At 26.9% G+C, this 18,356-nt stretch overlaps 1 protein-coding gene across 2 annotated transcripts; it reads right to left on the bottom strand.

Moving 5' to 3' along the window:
- Positions 1–2,430: 2,430 nt before the first annotated feature.
- LOC127241529 (uncharacterized) lies at positions 2,431–9,777 on the bottom strand. 2 transcript variants are annotated; one of them, XM_051260642.1, is made up of 6 exons: positions 9,534–9,777; positions 7,828–8,520; positions 7,343–7,431; positions 6,922–7,021; positions 3,737–3,939; positions 2,431–2,687 (listed from the first exon to the last, which is right to left on the bottom strand). In XM_051260642.1, the coding sequence occupies exons 1-5, from the start codon at positions 9,690–9,692 to the stop codon at positions 3,790–3,792; spliced, it is 1,191 nt and encodes a 396-aa protein (XP_051116599.1). In that variant the 5' UTR covers positions 9,693–9,777; the 3' UTR covers positions 2,431–2,687; positions 3,737–3,789. The 2 variants fall into 2 exon arrangements, with proteins under 2 accessions (XP_051116599.1, XP_051116598.1); XM_051260641.1 differs by having other exon boundaries at positions 2,431–2,692; positions 9,534–9,775.
- Between the last annotated feature and the right edge of the window lie 8,579 nt (positions 9,778–18,356).

Genomic DNA, 18,356 nt, shown 5'->3' with positions numbered 1-18,356 from the left:
TAATATAAATAAATATAAAATTATTTTTTAGTATAATATAAAAATAAAAAATGAGTTTTAATTTGATATTTTTTTTTTTAAAAAAATAATCATGAATAATAAAAATTTAGAAAAAATTGATAAGAGAACACACGCCTAAGGACAAAATAGTGTTGTCGACTTGTCGTGTCCAAGTACATACACGGAAACAATTAGTTAGCGCTATGTATTGATATGATATTTTGAATGTAAAACTAAAATTTAATATTATATAATAAATAAAAAATAAAATATTTGACTTAATATTTTTTAAAAAAATTAAAAAAATAAAATCATGATAAAAATCTAAAGAAGTAAATTTTAAATATTTTTTACTTTTTTTTTTATCGGATTTTATGTTTATTTTTTTTTATTTTTTTATTTTTTACTCTTACTAGGATTTGACTGTGTTTACTCAGATCATCTCCACAAAAAATGAGGGGAGGGGCTTCAACCCACCCCCAAATTCCCTCCCCCCATTTTTGCAGATATCCATAATGCTACTCTATTTCTTTTAGTAACACTGTTACTCCACTCTATTTTTTAAGTGGAGTTTTTATGGTGTTTTCTTTTTTTTTATATTTTTGGTATTTTTAGGTGTATTGTGTAATTTTTATTTTTTTTAGTAGATAATATATAATTTTATATTTTTAAAAGTTGTATGTAATTTTATTTTTTTAAAAAAATAATGTATAATTTTATTTCTTAAAAGTGATATAATTTTGAATTTTGGAAAGTAATATATAATTTTATTTTTTTAAAAAAATAATGTATAATTTTATTTTTTAAATTGATATATAATTTTACTATTTGAAAAGTAATATAATTTTTATTTTTCTAAAAGTGATATGTAATTTTATTTTTTAAATTAAAATGTAATTTTACTTTGTAAAAAGTTATGTTTAATTTTTTATTTTAAAATTAATTATTTTATATATTTTTCACAAAAAAAATTATAATATGTATAATTATTAAAAAACGATATGTTTGTATTTTTATATATGTAATTTTTTTAGAAAAATAAATTATATGTGTATGGATCTAATGTAAAAATAAATTAAAATTGGGATGTAATTTATAAATATGAAAAATTATATAAAATAATATAAAAGATGAATATATAGGGAATATAAGAGTAAAAATTGAAGTTCATGTTGGAGTAAAAACATTTTTACTGTAGCAACCGAAAAAATGGTTGGAGTAAAAACATTTTTACTGTACCAACTGAAAAAATGGAGTAGAGGGTTGGAGACACCTCATAATCCATTTGTATACAAGTTTTTTTTTTTTTTTTTGAATTTTTCAAATAATAAAAAGTTTGACATTTAAGGGTGTGTTTGTTTGGGAGATTGGATTTTAAATACACTATTTATCCCATTTTTTTTCCTAAAAAACATCAAATCAAATATTTTTATTTTATTTTTATATTATACTAAAAATCAATTTTACATTCAAAATATCACATCAACATCTATTTATATCACATTATACAACTATTCAAATTCAAAATTTTTACTATTCAAATTCCAACTCAAATCCAAACCCCCAAACAACACACCCTTAATATAATAATTTGTCATAGTAAAAAATATATATTGTGCTGGAAAAAAGAAATTGTTATTAAAATAGTATCAAATTTTTAAAAATTGATGGGTCTTTTTCTATAGAAGAATACACCAAATGCATGACTCGTGATCATCAAAACTCGGCAAAAGAGGACGTTAAATATAATATTTATAAAATAATGTAAATTATTAAAAAAAAATAATTAAAGAGATTCATAATATAAATTTGATTGTAATTAATATTTTTTTATAATTTTTTTACAAACATCAAATTAAATATTTATTTATTTATTTATTATATTAAACTAAAATTTAATTTTAAATTTAAAACATAATAATATTTCAGTATAACAGTATAACCCAAAACAATACATTAAATATTATTTTACTATAATATTTTAATATTGTAATATAATACTCCTTCATCATTAACAACATATTTATTTGCTTTTTAAATTATTATATTTAATATTAAAAATATTATTACATCATTCCATTTGTATTAGACAATACTAACAAAAATATTTGTCGGTTTTCTTCTGATTTGAACTTACACCCGAATATAATATTAATATTTAAAATTTATATGCAAAAACCAAAATAAAGTGCATCTTACAAAATAGAAAAAAAAAACATATTTTATAACAAAAAAAAAAAAAAAAATTAGATGACAAGAGTACTACATTTTTACTAAAAAGTATATATGTTGTCCACTAAATTTATGCATAATTCAATTTTTAATTAAATTTCATTAGTCACTATTGTTTATTCTCCTGAATAATAACCAATTTGTCGCTATTTTTTATAAATAATAATAAAAAAAAATTATAATTGAAAAACTAAACCAAAACTCCAAAATAACTTTGTCCTAGTTGTTCATGCCACTTTACCATTCCCAACTTACTCAAAATTCCACAAGAATTTAGCATAAGCACCCAAGCTAAGTTCAAAAATAGCATATCATAAGATGCATGTCTACAAAACAAAACACAACTCAAATATCTACCAAGTTCAAACTGCAGTTACACAAAAGTTGAGTTGAGAGATCGACCTGTATACTATGTGCCGAGAATAATCCGGTCGCTGGAGGTAAAGTCTTGTTCACTGCCCTACAGAGTTTAGTACAAAAATTAGTCCGGACAGAATAGACCAATAATGCATTCTTCTAATGTTGGATACTTTTTTTAATTTTACAAGCAGCAATCTAATCCGCCATGGCGTTTATTTCCAAATATTTCATCGGAATTAGGTGTCCATTACAAATACTACAAGGAAAAAACAAAAGGCGAATAGGCTCAATTGAAGCATATCCATCCAAGACATGAGAATTTCAAAAAAGCTTTAGGAATAACATTGAAAGAAAAAGCAAACAATTGGTTTAGGAATACCATATAGAAAGTCGGGAATTATTAAAGGAAATATAAAAGCAAATAATTTTACCAAAAATAGCTATTATATTTATACCCAATATATAAAAAGAAAGGCGGCGGCTAAAGTCCTGAAATTAAAAATCAAGAATGTGCTAAACAACACACAATGTAATAACAAACAACATACCGTATTACTTTTGACAACACATCATTTTATATTAATATAATACAAATATAGCACATGAACTAACAACACAAACTATAGTCATTCACAACACACAACAATTGCATGCTTTTATACAACACACATATAATTCCGAACAAACAACACATGCCTTTATTACATATAGACAACACATCATTTATATTAATATGTAATAAAGACATGTGTTGTTTGTATATTCAAATCAGCATCGTAACCATTTCCAAAAAGGAATTTCCACTAAGCATGAACCGATTTTAACCGACGATACATTTTACCAAGGCATTTGAAATTACATGAAGCTACGGAATCTTGCAAGATCCTTAATTAAAACCATAACCAATAAGGGCACCCTTTTTACCTGAAAAAAGACAAACCGACCTTACTTTTATTTGTTCAAAGGACGAAAGCACTATCTGTTATTGCTACACATTTTATAATTTTTAAGCGTGCTAATTATGGTCCTAGGCAGTAGAAACTTCGATGTAAATTCCTAAAAAAATGCACAAACACATAACGGAGAAAACAAGGAAAAGAAAACAGATAATGCTAATAAGGAAAGCTTAATTAAAAAAAAATACCTATAACAACTCTTATCACAGGTTAGATACTTGCACTTCCATTGTACCAATAGCTACAGCGACTTATCCACCTTAGAAGCCTTTGAACTAGTCATGCAGTCGGAAAAAGCTGCTATTCGAATATTGTCGGAGAGGGATTGCCTTACGGATTTGACTGCATTAAAGTAACTTCCTTCAAAAGGGGCTTTTAGTCCATCAATAACCTATAATCATCATAAACAGAAAGAACAAGATGTCAAAAATGGTAATATACTATAGGAAAAAACTAAACAATAACATCAAGCTTAGTGACGAACCCGAGCTCGACTCATCCCCCCCAAGAAATAATCGCAATAAACACATTAACCTTCTCATATGGCTAAGCTGAAGTGTGGAGTCTTTGTAAGGTTCAAACTTAAAATAGACTCAACTCATTATTATCTATGCGTGTTGATATCTATGGTTTGATGTTATACTTAGATATGCTTATTAAATACTAACAATTTTATTTTATTTTATCAAAACATATTTATATCAAACAAACTATCTTTTGTTCCTATGTTATATGGTTGTTTTACTTTATAACGATATTTTTTATTAATTTGTTGCAATGATTGTTACAATAATCCAACTTCCTTTCTCATTAAATATCTATCGTAGTTATATCAACAAAATTAGAGCGATAGGTAAGCTTTCACCAAGCCACAATCCGCATTTCTTATGAGTAGAGCATTAGTTTCACATTAGAAAATTCCGATTGGCAATTGTATTTCTTTTGTTAATGCCAGGATAAAATATTGTTGTTGGCATCCTCAATAGATTGTCTGGATACATCATTTCCGTCTCCCAAAATGTTCAGTTCAATTAGGGTGTGTTTGTTTGGGGGTTTGGATTTTGGATTGAATTTGAATATTAAAAAATTTGAATTGAAATAGTTGTATGATGTGATATAAATATGGATTGATGTGATGTTTTGAATGTAAATTTAATTTTTAATATAATATAAAAAATAAAAAATAAGTATTTGATTTGATGTTTATTGGAGGAAAAATTTATGTGAACAGTAGAAGTCCACCAAAATCCTTCAAACAAACACACCCTTAATGTCATAGGCTCATTTCTACAGGCTCAAGCTATGCTTTCTTAGGCTCTATGTTAATATATTTGTCTCAATATCATAATCTTATCTTAATTGGCGACACTCTTTTGTGTATGCTAAACATACTCAGTGTTCCATTTCCTATAAGTAATAAAAGACCATGGGTGTTTTTGTTTTGTGTTTTGGTTTGAAAGAATATTTTTTATGTGAGATATAGAGAATTATGTAAGTAATATAAAAATAATAAATGTTTGTAATATATTATGTTTTGTGGAAAAATGTCTTCGGAAATTTTGGGTAAAAGACCAAAGCCCATCTTCTCATTTCTTGGTAACCCTTAGTGATATTTTGGGGCCATCAACTATTACCAAACATCCAAGTGTCTAGGTGGAGGTGGTTTGTTACATTTATTGATGGTTGCACAAGAGTCTCTTAGATTATTTATTAAAATACGAGTGTTATTTGAACCACAATTTTCCAATTTTTCATGCAACGATTCATAATTAATTTGGCACAAAAATAAAGCACGTTCGTTTAGATAATGCTCGTGACTATTTCAATCATACCTTGAGGCATTTTTTTAGAAGGAATGAATTATACATAAATTATCTCGTATCACCACTCAATAACAAAATAAAGTGGTGGAGAGAAGAAAATGCACACACCTTCTTGATACACTCAAGCTTTCTTGTTTGGACAAAATGTGCCAAAAGTAAATTGGAGAGAAGTTGTCTTTGCATTAACTTATGTCATAAATAGAATTCCTTCTAGGGTTTTAGGATTTCAAATCCACTATAGAATCCATCCAACTTCTACGCAAATATTTGCTTCTTTTTTTTTTTTAATCTTATTCAATGGATTTTTTTGGGGTGTGTTTCTTTTGGGGTTTTGGATTTTGAATTAGGATTTGAATAGTAAAAATTTTGAATTGGAATAATTGAATGATGTGATATAAATAGATGTTTTGAATGTAAAATTAATTTTTAGTATAATATAAAAAATAAAAAATAGATATTTTATTTGATTTTTTTTTTTGGGGGGGGGGAATGTTGATGAATTGTGAAAATCATATAAAATCCCCCAAACAAACACACCCTTGGTGTACTTTTGTTCATACTACTAGACAACTCTATGTACCAATTGATGTTACATTTGTTGAAAATAAACCCTATTATACCGATCCTTTAATTTGATGTTACATTTATTGAAAATAAGCCCTATTACAAAAATCCAAGCGTTACAAGGCAAGTTAATTGCGAAAGGATACAAAGACATATGGAGTAGATTTTCAAGAAATGTTTGCTCCAACGGCAAAGATGAAGTGAAGGTAAATAGTTTTTAAAGGTAATTTGGTTGAGGGAATCCAGGTAATAAATAGTTTTTAAAAGTAATAAATAGTCTTTAATTTTACCGGATTTAATGAAGTAATTGTAGGACAAAATTACGGGATTTGGTTGACTGATCTTAGGGTGTTTTTCTTTTGATTGGATTGGGTAAAAGTTTGATTTGAATTTGGTATTAAAATAATATTTGATTGAATATTATGTGAAAGTAAAAAATGTATTTTTTTAGAGAACACAGAGACTAAATAGTAAAAAACTGAAGGTTTGAGGCTAAAGAAACACACCCGTATTTGCCTTGTTTAGTGTACCAAGAAATAGTACATATATAGATTAGAATTTATAATAGGAAATAGAATTGAAATATACACAATTACTCATGTTCTTTTCTACACTCTTTTTTTCAGTATTAACCTTTGACACCACTATTAAAAAACATACGTCCCCAAGAGAGAGAATATTGGAGGAACGAGAAAAACCTTGGGAAGAAAGAGCTACCATCACTACCAAGGCTAGTACAATTAAAACATCTAAAAGGCTAGAAATAAGAATTTAGTGTGCTCTTTATGTATTTTGGAGGTTTGGTTTTTGTTGTTTTTAAATGATATAGTTATTGAATGTGATGTTTTACATTAAAAATTGGTTTCTTTCAAGTAACTATGCCATTGCACATTGAAAAAATTGGAAAAAAAAAAAAAAAAAAAACCCGACTTCCAAAAGCATTAAAAGTATCTTAAAATTTAAAACAAGAAAATACATATAGTTACCAATACAGAGACTCCAGATACATCGACAGCCTTCAATGAAAGAAGCTCCAAAAGTCTCACAGGGGTTGCAACAAGAAACTCTGGTTCACAGCTCTTCAAACTGACAAATTTAATGCATTAGACATTTAGATGCCAGTAAGAGTAGCACAATAATAGTCCAAAACGGACAAACAACTAAGCTATGGCATTACTTGACACCAAAAGTGACGAATAGTCCAAAGGGAAAAAAAAGACAAATTTGGATTGCATAATAAAAGCCATCTTTTATGCAACCCCACGGTAACAATTTTGAAACTACACACAATATAACTTCAGGCACAAAAATTTGAAACTAAGCAAGTACAAAATTGCATGCTTCCGATCATAACAACTAGTGCATAAAGGGAAATAAAATAAATAAATAGAAGGCTGGTATGCTAACCCATTAATTTGATGATCAATGGAGGCACCTGGATGCAAACTCACTGTGTGTATTCCAAGTTTTTTCAAAGGCTTGCAAACCTGGCGTACCTGGTAAAGGTCAAGTATGGTATAAACAGATTATTGAGATTGCTAAAAATCATTGAGGTATCTCAACAAACCATTAGAACATTACTTACGTGTGGTATAACATTCAGAGACGAATCATATTTTATGCTTTACGTAATGTAGAAAAATTGCAATAGTTATTATGCAAAGTTGCAAACCAACATATAATAATACAAAAATATACAAGGTATTTGTGAACTCCAAATTTTGTACAAAGGTTACATCATTTAAATGACAATGCATTATACTACGTAGAAAATTCATGACAAAAAACATGAAAAACATATATATTGAATAAAGATGCAGCAAATAATGTTTGGCTAATGGAGGACATGATACATTCTAAAAAGTAACTAGTGTAGCCTACAGAGCACAAACCTCAGAAGCTTTTTCTTGTGATGGCACTAGGTATAAAAGAAAAGGACGACTAAGAGATAAGCCTTCTTTCTTCTTCATTGATATGGTATCAGCAGCAGTTACTGCTATCCAAGCAATTTGCTCTGTTGTGGAATTAGCTTCATCTGTTTCCAGTACATCTTTTCCCACGCAATAGGAATCCCAGAAGTCAATTCCCCACTCACTGGTATAGATTGGTTTTTCCCCTTGATCATTTAATGCTCCGCCATTTTGCAAACCATCTTCGATAGAAGCAAAGCATTTACTCAGAAACATCGAAGGGTTAGTGTAGTTCTTGTTGCTCTCAGAACTACGATCTATCAGAGAATAGTTGGACCCATCCCACTTGAGAGTCTGATTGTGATATGATTTTCCCAGATTGATCGCAATCTCAGGCCCCGGAAATCTAAAAGAGGAAAATATTAATTTCCCAAATTTGACTTTCTCAAACTTCTGCTCTTGAAGATCTTCAGGTGTGCTGTCATTTATGGGTTTCTCTTGAAGATCTTCAGGTGTGTTAGCATCATTTATAGGCTCATTCTTTAACCTACTAGATTTCTTATCCACAAGTTTCTTAGTTACTTTCAAATCTCTCTTTCTTTTCCTTGTCGGTTCTGACTTCACCTGTCTTTCATTGAAGGGATCCTCAGGAGTTGGAAGGCTGAAGCACATACCCTGAAAAGCAAAGTTACCAAAATTTCATACATAAAACCAACTACAAATCTTGCAGGATTGATTCAGAATGCATTGGCTTGCTAGTTTCTATTATAAAAAACGGCCGTAATACGTCAAGAGTCTTTCAACAAGTAGATAAAAACATCATGAAGTATGTTAATTTCAAATTGGTTTGAAGAGTTTGAGAGAAGTATAGTGGGTAAAAGTATTTTGGATGTCATGCTTGATAAAAAATTATACCTTGTGTTTTCAAATATTTTTAAGCACTCCTTCCCCATCAAATCCATCATATTCAATACCCATTTTCCATTCGAAATATTACATATGAAAAGTTTTTTCTAATTTCTATTAAAAAAAAAAAATCTAGAAATCCAGATTTGTTCACGTAGTAATTATTTTCACTTTTTTTACCTTTCAACATTCACGACTCCTACTAAAATGATCACATCAAAACCATTGTTCAAACAAAACCAAAATACAAATCACAAACATCTAAAACACAAACAAAGACACAGTTACCTTAAAGAAGGAAAATTCATTTTACTCTGAAGTTTACCAATAAAATTGACTTCATTCTATTTTTAAAATATATTCCACAGAACATCATTATCTTCCACCTCAGAATTTCTAGTTCACACACTTCAATTGGTTTAGTTTTATCCTTGTATAACAAAATGCATATCAATTAACTGATTTGCTTCTCTCATTGTAAAGGTTTTCGTCTTTGTTTTCAGGAACCAATCAATAGGTTTTGTATTTCTTTTATTTCGTATACATTTCTCCAGTGTTTCAAACAATACGATAAACTCGTCTAGCCATACGATAAAATCCAAACGCACCGCAATCGTGATCAATACACTACCAGATATCACCAACGCAAGGAAAACAACTAATACACTTAAGATAAAGTTACGAAATACGAAAGTAGAGAAAAAATAGGGCATAAAAATCTAATCGAAATAACAATGTCAAAAAGCTCATTTTTCACCACCAGAAATTAACAACAAAGAGACCTGACACATTCGGCGTTTTCCGGAATGGCGTCGCTTCTTGGCGGCAATAAGGGCAGCAACTCGATTGGAGACCTTGGATGAGGACTCGCCTTGCTTCTCCTGCTTCTTTCTGCTCTTCTTGACCTTGCGCCGGCTTATCGAGTCGTCGCTTCTACCCATTTTCCGGCTGGACGAGACGGCAGCTACCTCTCTCCTCTCGCGAGTCGCCTCTCCCCTCCGATTCACTCCGGCGGGGGGTTTATATAGTGGTGGGGTTTCTGGACATGCTCGGCATTTTGAGGATTGTCGGGGATTTACTTGTAATTTCATTCTTGCATTGCACTCTGGCTAATGACGTGCTTATTGAGTGTGGTTGGACCGGTCTGTACAAATCCGATGTGATGTTTATTCAAGCGGTCCGACCGGACCGGTCTAGCCCCATTTGACTCGAGCTTGATTAAACACGGTAAATAAAATAGCGAAGGTGTGTTTGTTTGAAGGATTTGTACAGACCGGTCCAACCACACTCAATACACTATTCATCTCATTTTTTTCTTAAAAATATCAAATTAAACATTTATTTTTCATTTCTTATATTATACTAAAAATTAATTTTACATTTAAAACGTAACATCAACACCTATTTATATCACATTATACAACTATTTCAATTCAAATTTTTTATCATTCAAATCTTAACTCAAAATTCAAACCTCAAACAAACACACCCTTAGACTTTCAAGGTAGATAATGAAATTACAGAGAAAATAATAGCAAATGAGAATTAATTCTCTTATTTCATAAAATAAAGAATTTAGTTGATGAATGATTAATTGGACCAAAGGAAAGGTTTAACGAATGAAAATTCATGAATAAATATTTTTGATGATTTTTTTTTTTAAGAAAATTACAAATTATATACGATATTTTTGTAAAATCATACTCCCTCAGTCTTATATCTATCTATTCATTTACTTTTTCCCCGAGTTTTAGAAATAGTAGTATTATTTTGGAATGTAGTAGAAATAAAAATAAAAATATGAAACTAACATTAGTAGTATTGTATGATATAAAGGTAATGACATTTGTGTAATATATTGTAAATTGAAATAGTATTTGTAATGTTAGATAGATAGTACAATTACTTAAAAAAAATAATAATAAATGAATACTTTGTTATGCGACGGATCAAAATGAAAAAATGAATACATTGTTAAAGGATGAAGGGAGTATTATAGTATAATTTTTATAAAAAAAAAAATCGTAAAAAATAAATATTTAAATAATAAATTAAATACTACTCCCTCCATCTCAATTAAAATAGTATTGTTTACTATTTTTGTCAATCCCAAAACAATAGTCTCATTTCCATAAATAACCATATCACCATAAAACTATCCCTATTTTTTCATTATTATTACACAATTGCCACTACTTTTTACACTAATATACTCACAAGGGCAAAAAAGTCATTTATCCTTACTTTTTACCAACTACTAATATAATATCAATATTCCTTGAATCTCGTGCCAAACACAGTAAGACTATATTTTTGGGACGGAGGGAGTATAATTTTTGTAAAAGTTAAATAATATAATTTTAAAATTATAAAAACTAAATAGTACATAAAGGATAAAAAAAAATTTTAAAAAAATACTGCAACATTAATTTTTCTCAGAGAAATAAAAATTTCTCTTACTCAAACAAACAAAATAAATGAAAATATTTCTATTTTTCTGCTATCAATTCCATGTACCAAAAACCCCGTATGGAAAAAATAGAATTTAAATTTAATATTAAAATAATGTATAATAAAATATTTCGAAAGAGAAAAATATATACATATCTTAAAAAATACAGAATCTAAATAGTAAAAATTTAAAGTTTAAATATAAAATATACAAACCCTAAATTAAAATACTTTCTCCTTCGACAGCAGGCTTCTTATTTCACTTTTTACATACGGATTAAGATAAATTATTATTTTACCCGCACATTCACTCAAGATCAAACACTAATCATAACACTCATAAAAGATATCATACCGTTTGATTTACAAGAACTTGATAGCTAACATGCTCTAATTATAGATTAGGGACGATGTCTACGGATAAAAAAAAAAAAAAAAAAAAAAAAAAAAAAAAAAAAAAAAAAAAGATATATTTTTCTATTAATATTATAAATATATATATTTCTTTTGTTCATCAAATTTATATATATTTTTTCTTTGTAAAAAAATGTGTATTATATTTTTAATCAAATACTAATTTTTATACATTCATTAATTTATATATATGAACGTTATATTTATTTATAATTATACTACAACTATTTGCAAACTCAATTTATCAAAAATAAAAATATATATATATTTTATCAATCTATTCATATATTTTTTAAAATATTCTTATTTTATATTATAATAAATTAATATAATATTATATTCATTAAAGTTTGTATTTAGGTCGAATGAGTATAAATTTAGTGGACGGAGTAATATACATATTTACACTATATATATTATATTTTACATATTTACGGAAAATAAAAAAATCAATATAAATTATATGTTTTTTAATATCTAACATAAAATTCAAAAAAAAAAAAACATTCTATATTATGCTTGACCAGTTTCATATTGAACTATGAGTGCTTGATTTGTGTTTCTAGTCTAGTTGTTTTGGTAATTTTATTATTATGATTACGAAATAATTTATAAATTCCAATTTTTGTTTTACTTAATTTATTTTTATGAAGTTCATATTCGTAAATATTGTTGTATTTATTATGTTTAGTCAAATAAAATTATACTTTTTATATTTATTAACAAATTATTCATTTTTCAATTTTAGTTGTCTCATAATAAAATATATATTTCTTTTTCTAATAGTTATATTATCAATTTAATATTAAAAATACTCTTACAACTTATCGTATATTACACAGATGTCATTATTTTATATCATACAATATTAATAAATTTATTTTTGTTATTTTCTTAATTTGTACTATATCTCAATGTTATATTATATTCCGAGTGTTATAACAAAATGGTTTAGGCTTATGTTTACAATAGGTGTAGATGCTGGATGATGTTTCAATTATATGCCTCGACCCCAACGACTTAAAAAATATCATTTGCAAAATTGCAATGATGAGAGATGTATCAAAATAGGGGACCTCTATGCCGATGAGGTAAAAATGTTCATGGTCCAATTGTCTTTTCTTATACACGATATCTTTTAAAAGGAATTATACTAAACTTTTGATGGACACACAAGAATAAAAATATGTGTTTGAAGGAACTAAGACTCGATAGGAACAAGCTCGCCGGCTTTTTCTATATGCTAGCTTGCCATTCTCCATTATCCGTGCTACTTCATAAATTTTTTGTTTGTTTAATCCACTAATAGAGACGGCTATTCGAATCTCTAATTATTGTATAAATACCTGCTGGTCAGTCTCGGACAAAATAGATATCCAAAACCATCCATTTCGGACTCCGGTATAACGTCAATGTTGAGGAGGAAATGCGAGATAAGCTAGTGCAATAAGTTAGTTAGTTCAGGGAATTCGTGCATAATATTACTTCTTTATGATATATCATCATTTCATTCTTTTTTTTTTTTTCCAAAACTAAATTATTTCTTTATCACCTTAATGAAAGTAATGTGTGTTTTGTTAGACAACGACAAAAAAATTAAATGTAATGTGATGTATATGTCTAATCGAATGAAAGTAGAGCATCCAATTCACGACAAAGATTTATCATTCCATCTTATGATTCTTCCTTAATTAATTGTTCCTACAAATTCTCCTTCTCAATTTTTTATTCTTGTTTAAATCTTGTCTTTTACAAATAATCAACTGAAATTTGTATCTTTTGTTTGATTTTTTTAAAAATGTATACTTATTTGCAGGGTACTAGGCTCGGCGGGGTTATCCCCGTGCGCATTTTCTGTAACGGCTGCAAGTTCACGTTGTAAAAAAAAAAAAAAAGTATTTATTTGTATGCTAAGTGTTCATGTGCTTGGAAAAACATAAAAGTATGTCGAGTTCGAGTGCAACCAAAGTATTTTACAAAAACGACTACATAATGTAGTTATCTTTCTCAGGAAATAACGGAAAACAAATCAAAAATAGACGAAGAACCAGAGGACAATGAACACCAAACATGTGCAGTGCAGGCAAAGGGTGTGATGTTTTAATGAGGGTAATGTTTTACAAAACTGTATACTATTTTATAAAAATAATACTAAATTTATAATTAAGAATATTCTATACTATTCTATAAAAATAAAAATAATACTAAATTTATAATTAAAAATATTCTATATTATTCTATACTAGTAAATAATGAAGAATGTATTAATAAAATTAATTACAATATAATACAAATAATTATATATTTAGATTATAATAACTAATTAATTTAATAAAAATTAAATAAATTATAGATTATAAAGTTTATAATACGATTGAAATATATAATTTGTCTTTAGAAAAAGGAAAGTAACGAACGAACATAAAGAATGTGAGGGACTAAAGGAATATCAATACTAATAAAAATTAAATAATTATTAGTGATAAAAAATAAAAATTTTTTGTGTCGATGATTTTTTTTTTTATAAATTTATTAATTTTAAATACAATAATAAATATAAATAAATTTAATTATATTTATAACCCCTTACACTTAAAATCTATCCAAAATCTCTTTATTTCTATCTCTTATTAATTAAAAATATTTTTATCTTTAAAATTTTCGATATTTGTATAAAACTAAATCATGTTAATTATAAATAAATAAATATTTTTTATTTATTTGTATTATATAAAATTTTATTCTATACAAAATAATATCAATGGTGCATATGTTTTATTTAAATATAATATTAAAAATATTTAAATACATATTTTAATTTTTTTATCAATATATAATATACTTTAATTATACATCACCATTAAATAATTATTTCTCACTTATCTAAATAACTAATTTATACTACATAAGTTGTTGTTCTCAAACAAAAAGCATCATACGGGACGAAGGAGTATAATATTATTTTTGTATATTAATATTTTAAATTTATAGTACTAATATTATATAATTATATCTGGTTTAAATATATTATTATTTAATATATTAATATTTTTTTACTTATTTTTATTTAATATTTAAGTTAAATATTTATTAATGGTTTGTTTGTCAGATATTTTTTTATATGATTTTCAATATGTACAGGAGTATTTTATATTTTTAAAAAATAAATATTCAATATAAAATATTTTTACAATTATTTTTTATTTTAACGACACAATACAATTATGTTTACTTCACATAAAAAATAATTAAATAAAAAAAGAAACTCTAAGTTTATTAGTATTATTCTAATTACAATCTAATAAATTATTATTTATATAATTTTTATACAATATATAAATAACAAAAATATATCTAAACAAAATCAAAATTGTCACTTTTTGAATAAATGGTGTGTTTGTATTGTGAAATAGTTGGAAAGAAATTTTTTTATGAGATTTAGAGAATTGTATAGAAATTATAAAAATAATAAATATTTATATATATTTTGTTAAGCAAAATATTGTACTCGTTCGTCCCTGCTATCATGTCCGTTGAGTATAATTAGGAAATAAATCAAAATTAGATAACTAATTTGTCTAATTAAAATTCTTAAAAAAATTATAAATTAAAAATTTTAAAATAAAATTAAAGTGTATAATTAATAAGTTGAGGGACAAATTATAAAGTTCAAATATTAAAATAAAATTAAAATGTATAATTAATAAGTGGATGAAAGAAAATAGAAATGTGGATATAGTAAGTGACAGAAAGAAATATTAATATAAATACATATAGAGTGTCTTTACTTTGAATGATTAGATTATAATACATATATTATTTTTATGGATTAAATAATAATGAGATTAATTAATATGATGGTTACTTTATTTGATTAAATATAAATTAACATAAACTTTAGTATAAATATTATTTGAATAAATTAATCTTACCCATTTAGGTAGTATAAATTATCCTTAATTAGCGTATTAATGTAGCGAACTTTAGTCAATATCCGAGTTTTAATTCATCATAGTAAACATGTTATTAAAGTGTATAAAATAATACTCCATTCGTTCAACTAAAAAGTATACATATTTCTATTTATGGTCATTCAATCACAAAGTAAACATTTCATTAAATACGTCATTTTTTTTTACAAATAGCAAAGATCCGTCGTGCATTATATCCAAAGACCTTCACAGGATTACGAAACCATACCAAAAATGATGACATTCCACCGGATGAAATGGCACCATGAGTGTCAACATATTCTCTAAGCTCACTAAGGCTGGCTGTCTCTCGACTATTCGAAAATAGTTCATTTAAAAGAATTTGGAATTGAGAATATATATATACAAAAACAGGCAACATTAAGGCATAAGTTGGAAAATACCATATTTAGACACACCTGATTCTAATCCGCCAGCAAGGACGGCTATTAGTATGAGCAGGGTGAGTAAGAGTAACTGCTTATGACTCATTTTTAAAAATATTAGTCCATTATCATTATTAAAATTTAAATTTTATTTTCTATTTTCTATTTTATTATTATTATTATTCAATTCAAGCAGAGTCCATTCACTCAGACCAAAACTCACTTCTCCCTCTTTTCCTATTTTCTCTTTCATTTTTTCTCAGTTTTTCTCACTATTCAAGCCTTCAGACGAAACGCCCTTAATTCGATTTCTATTTTTTTTCTCCCGAGTCAACACCATCATCAGACCGTTGCCTTTCAACTTCTTGTTTAACCAACGCTTTATAGGGCCTAAGATTTATTTTTGCTCAGGGCCCCGAAAAAGATCGAGACGGCTCTGTCCGCCACCCGTAACTCTATTCGCTATAGCATTCTGAGGCCTTAGTATCAACAATATATAACTCATTCCTATAGGTGAACAGCTTATTCAATCAAAAGTTTTTTTGATTTTTTTTTTTATTTTTGTTTTTTAAAATTATTTTATTTTTGCATGTAATTGCAACCATATTACTAAAAACCTCAATCAAAGATGACGTGTTCTAGTTTCCGCAAACTAACTAACACATGTTACAAACATATTCCCGCCATTTTCTTTCTGCCTCCCCACAAACAGACTAAGCGGTGTTATATTGAAATATAAATACGCAAATTTACGCAACTAACTAATCTGTTACGCAGTTTCTCCCCTTCTCTTCTCTGTTAAGCAGTTATCCTACTTGACGACCAAACAGCCATGAATGCAGAGGAACCTCACGTCGAAGTTGTGAAGGCCACCACCAACAACAACAACGGCAGTAATATTTGTAGCATCGTATCGTGCAGAGAATTGTCGTCCAGAGCACCCAAAAGTTTTTTGAGGAGGAACTACGATGCTGCTATTGGATCATGGTATATGCAACTAATGCTTTATTCATTGTTGTAGGCGTGTGTAAAGTAGTTTGTATGCATATTTATATCTATATAAATTCACAGGGCAGAGGGCAAGTCCCTCGGGAATTTATCGAGCTCATTCTGCAGTCTAGCGCCTCCACCCGAAGTAGAAGAAAAGAAAGTGAAGTCGACAACCTTCAATGCGGATGGAACAATGCTTGCGGCGAATCTGTTAGTTTATTATTTTCTCTTCGTGTGCATTTGGAAAATTCAATTTAGCTTGCCAAAATTGTTTCGTACGCTGTTAATATATAACCTGTCTATACCATCTTATGATTCTTCCTTAATTAATTGTTCATACAAATTCTTCTTTCTCAATTTTTTTGTTCTTTGTTTAAATCTTGTCTTTTACAATTAACCATTTGAAATTTGTATCTTTCGTTTGATTATTTAAAATGTATACTTATTTGCAGGGTATTAGGCTCGGCCAAGTTTACCCAGTACACATTTTCGAATAGCGGCCGCAGATTCACGTTGTAAAAAAAAAAAGTACTTATTTGTATGGTAAATGTTCATGTGCTTAGAAACATAAAAGTATGTCGAGTTCAAGTGTAACCAAAATATTTTGCAAGAATGACTGTATAATGTAATTCTCTTTCTCAAGAAATAACAGAAAATAAATCAAAATTAGACGAATAACCAGAGGACAATGAACAAGAAACATGGTGCAGTGCAGGCAAAGGCTATGATGTTTTAATTAGGGTAAATGTTTTAGAAAATTGTATACTATTTTATAACAATAATACTAAATTTATAATTAAAAATATTCTATACTATTCTATAAAAATAAAAATAATACTAAATTTATAATTAAAAATATTCTATATTATTCTATACTAGTAAATAATGAAGAATGTATAAATTAATTACAATATAATACAAATAATTATATATTTAGATTATAATAACTAATTAATTTAATAAAAATCAAATAAATTATAAATTATAAAATTTATAATACGATTGAAATATATAATTCTATTTTTTTTTAAAAAAAAAATAATGGACGAACATAAAAAAATGTGGGGGCCTAAAGGAATATCAATACTAATAAAAATTAAATAATTATTAGTGATAAAAAATAAAAATTTTTTGTGTTGACACAGATAATTTTTTTTTTTCTCATCAAAATAATGACTTTTTTTTTTTTATAAATTTATCAATTTTAAACACAATAATAAATATAAATAAATTTTAAGACCTATTCAAAATTTCTTTATTTCTATCTCTTCTTAATTAAAAATATTTCTATCTTTAAACCTTCCCATATTTGTATAAAACTAAATTATGTTAATTATAAATAAATATTTTATTTTATAAAATTTTGACGAAGGAGCATAATATTATTTTTGTA

Source organism: Andrographis paniculata, unplaced genomic scaffold, assembly GCF_009805555.1.
Source record: "Andrographis paniculata isolate CXL003 unplaced genomic scaffold, ASM980555v1 Contig82END, whole genome shotgun sequence".
In the NCBI taxonomy this organism is placed as follows: domain Eukaryota; kingdom Viridiplantae; phylum Streptophyta; class Magnoliopsida; order Lamiales; family Acanthaceae; genus Andrographis; species Andrographis paniculata.
Note: the sequence above shows the minus strand (reverse complement) of the source record. Positions and strands in the feature narration are given on the sequence as shown.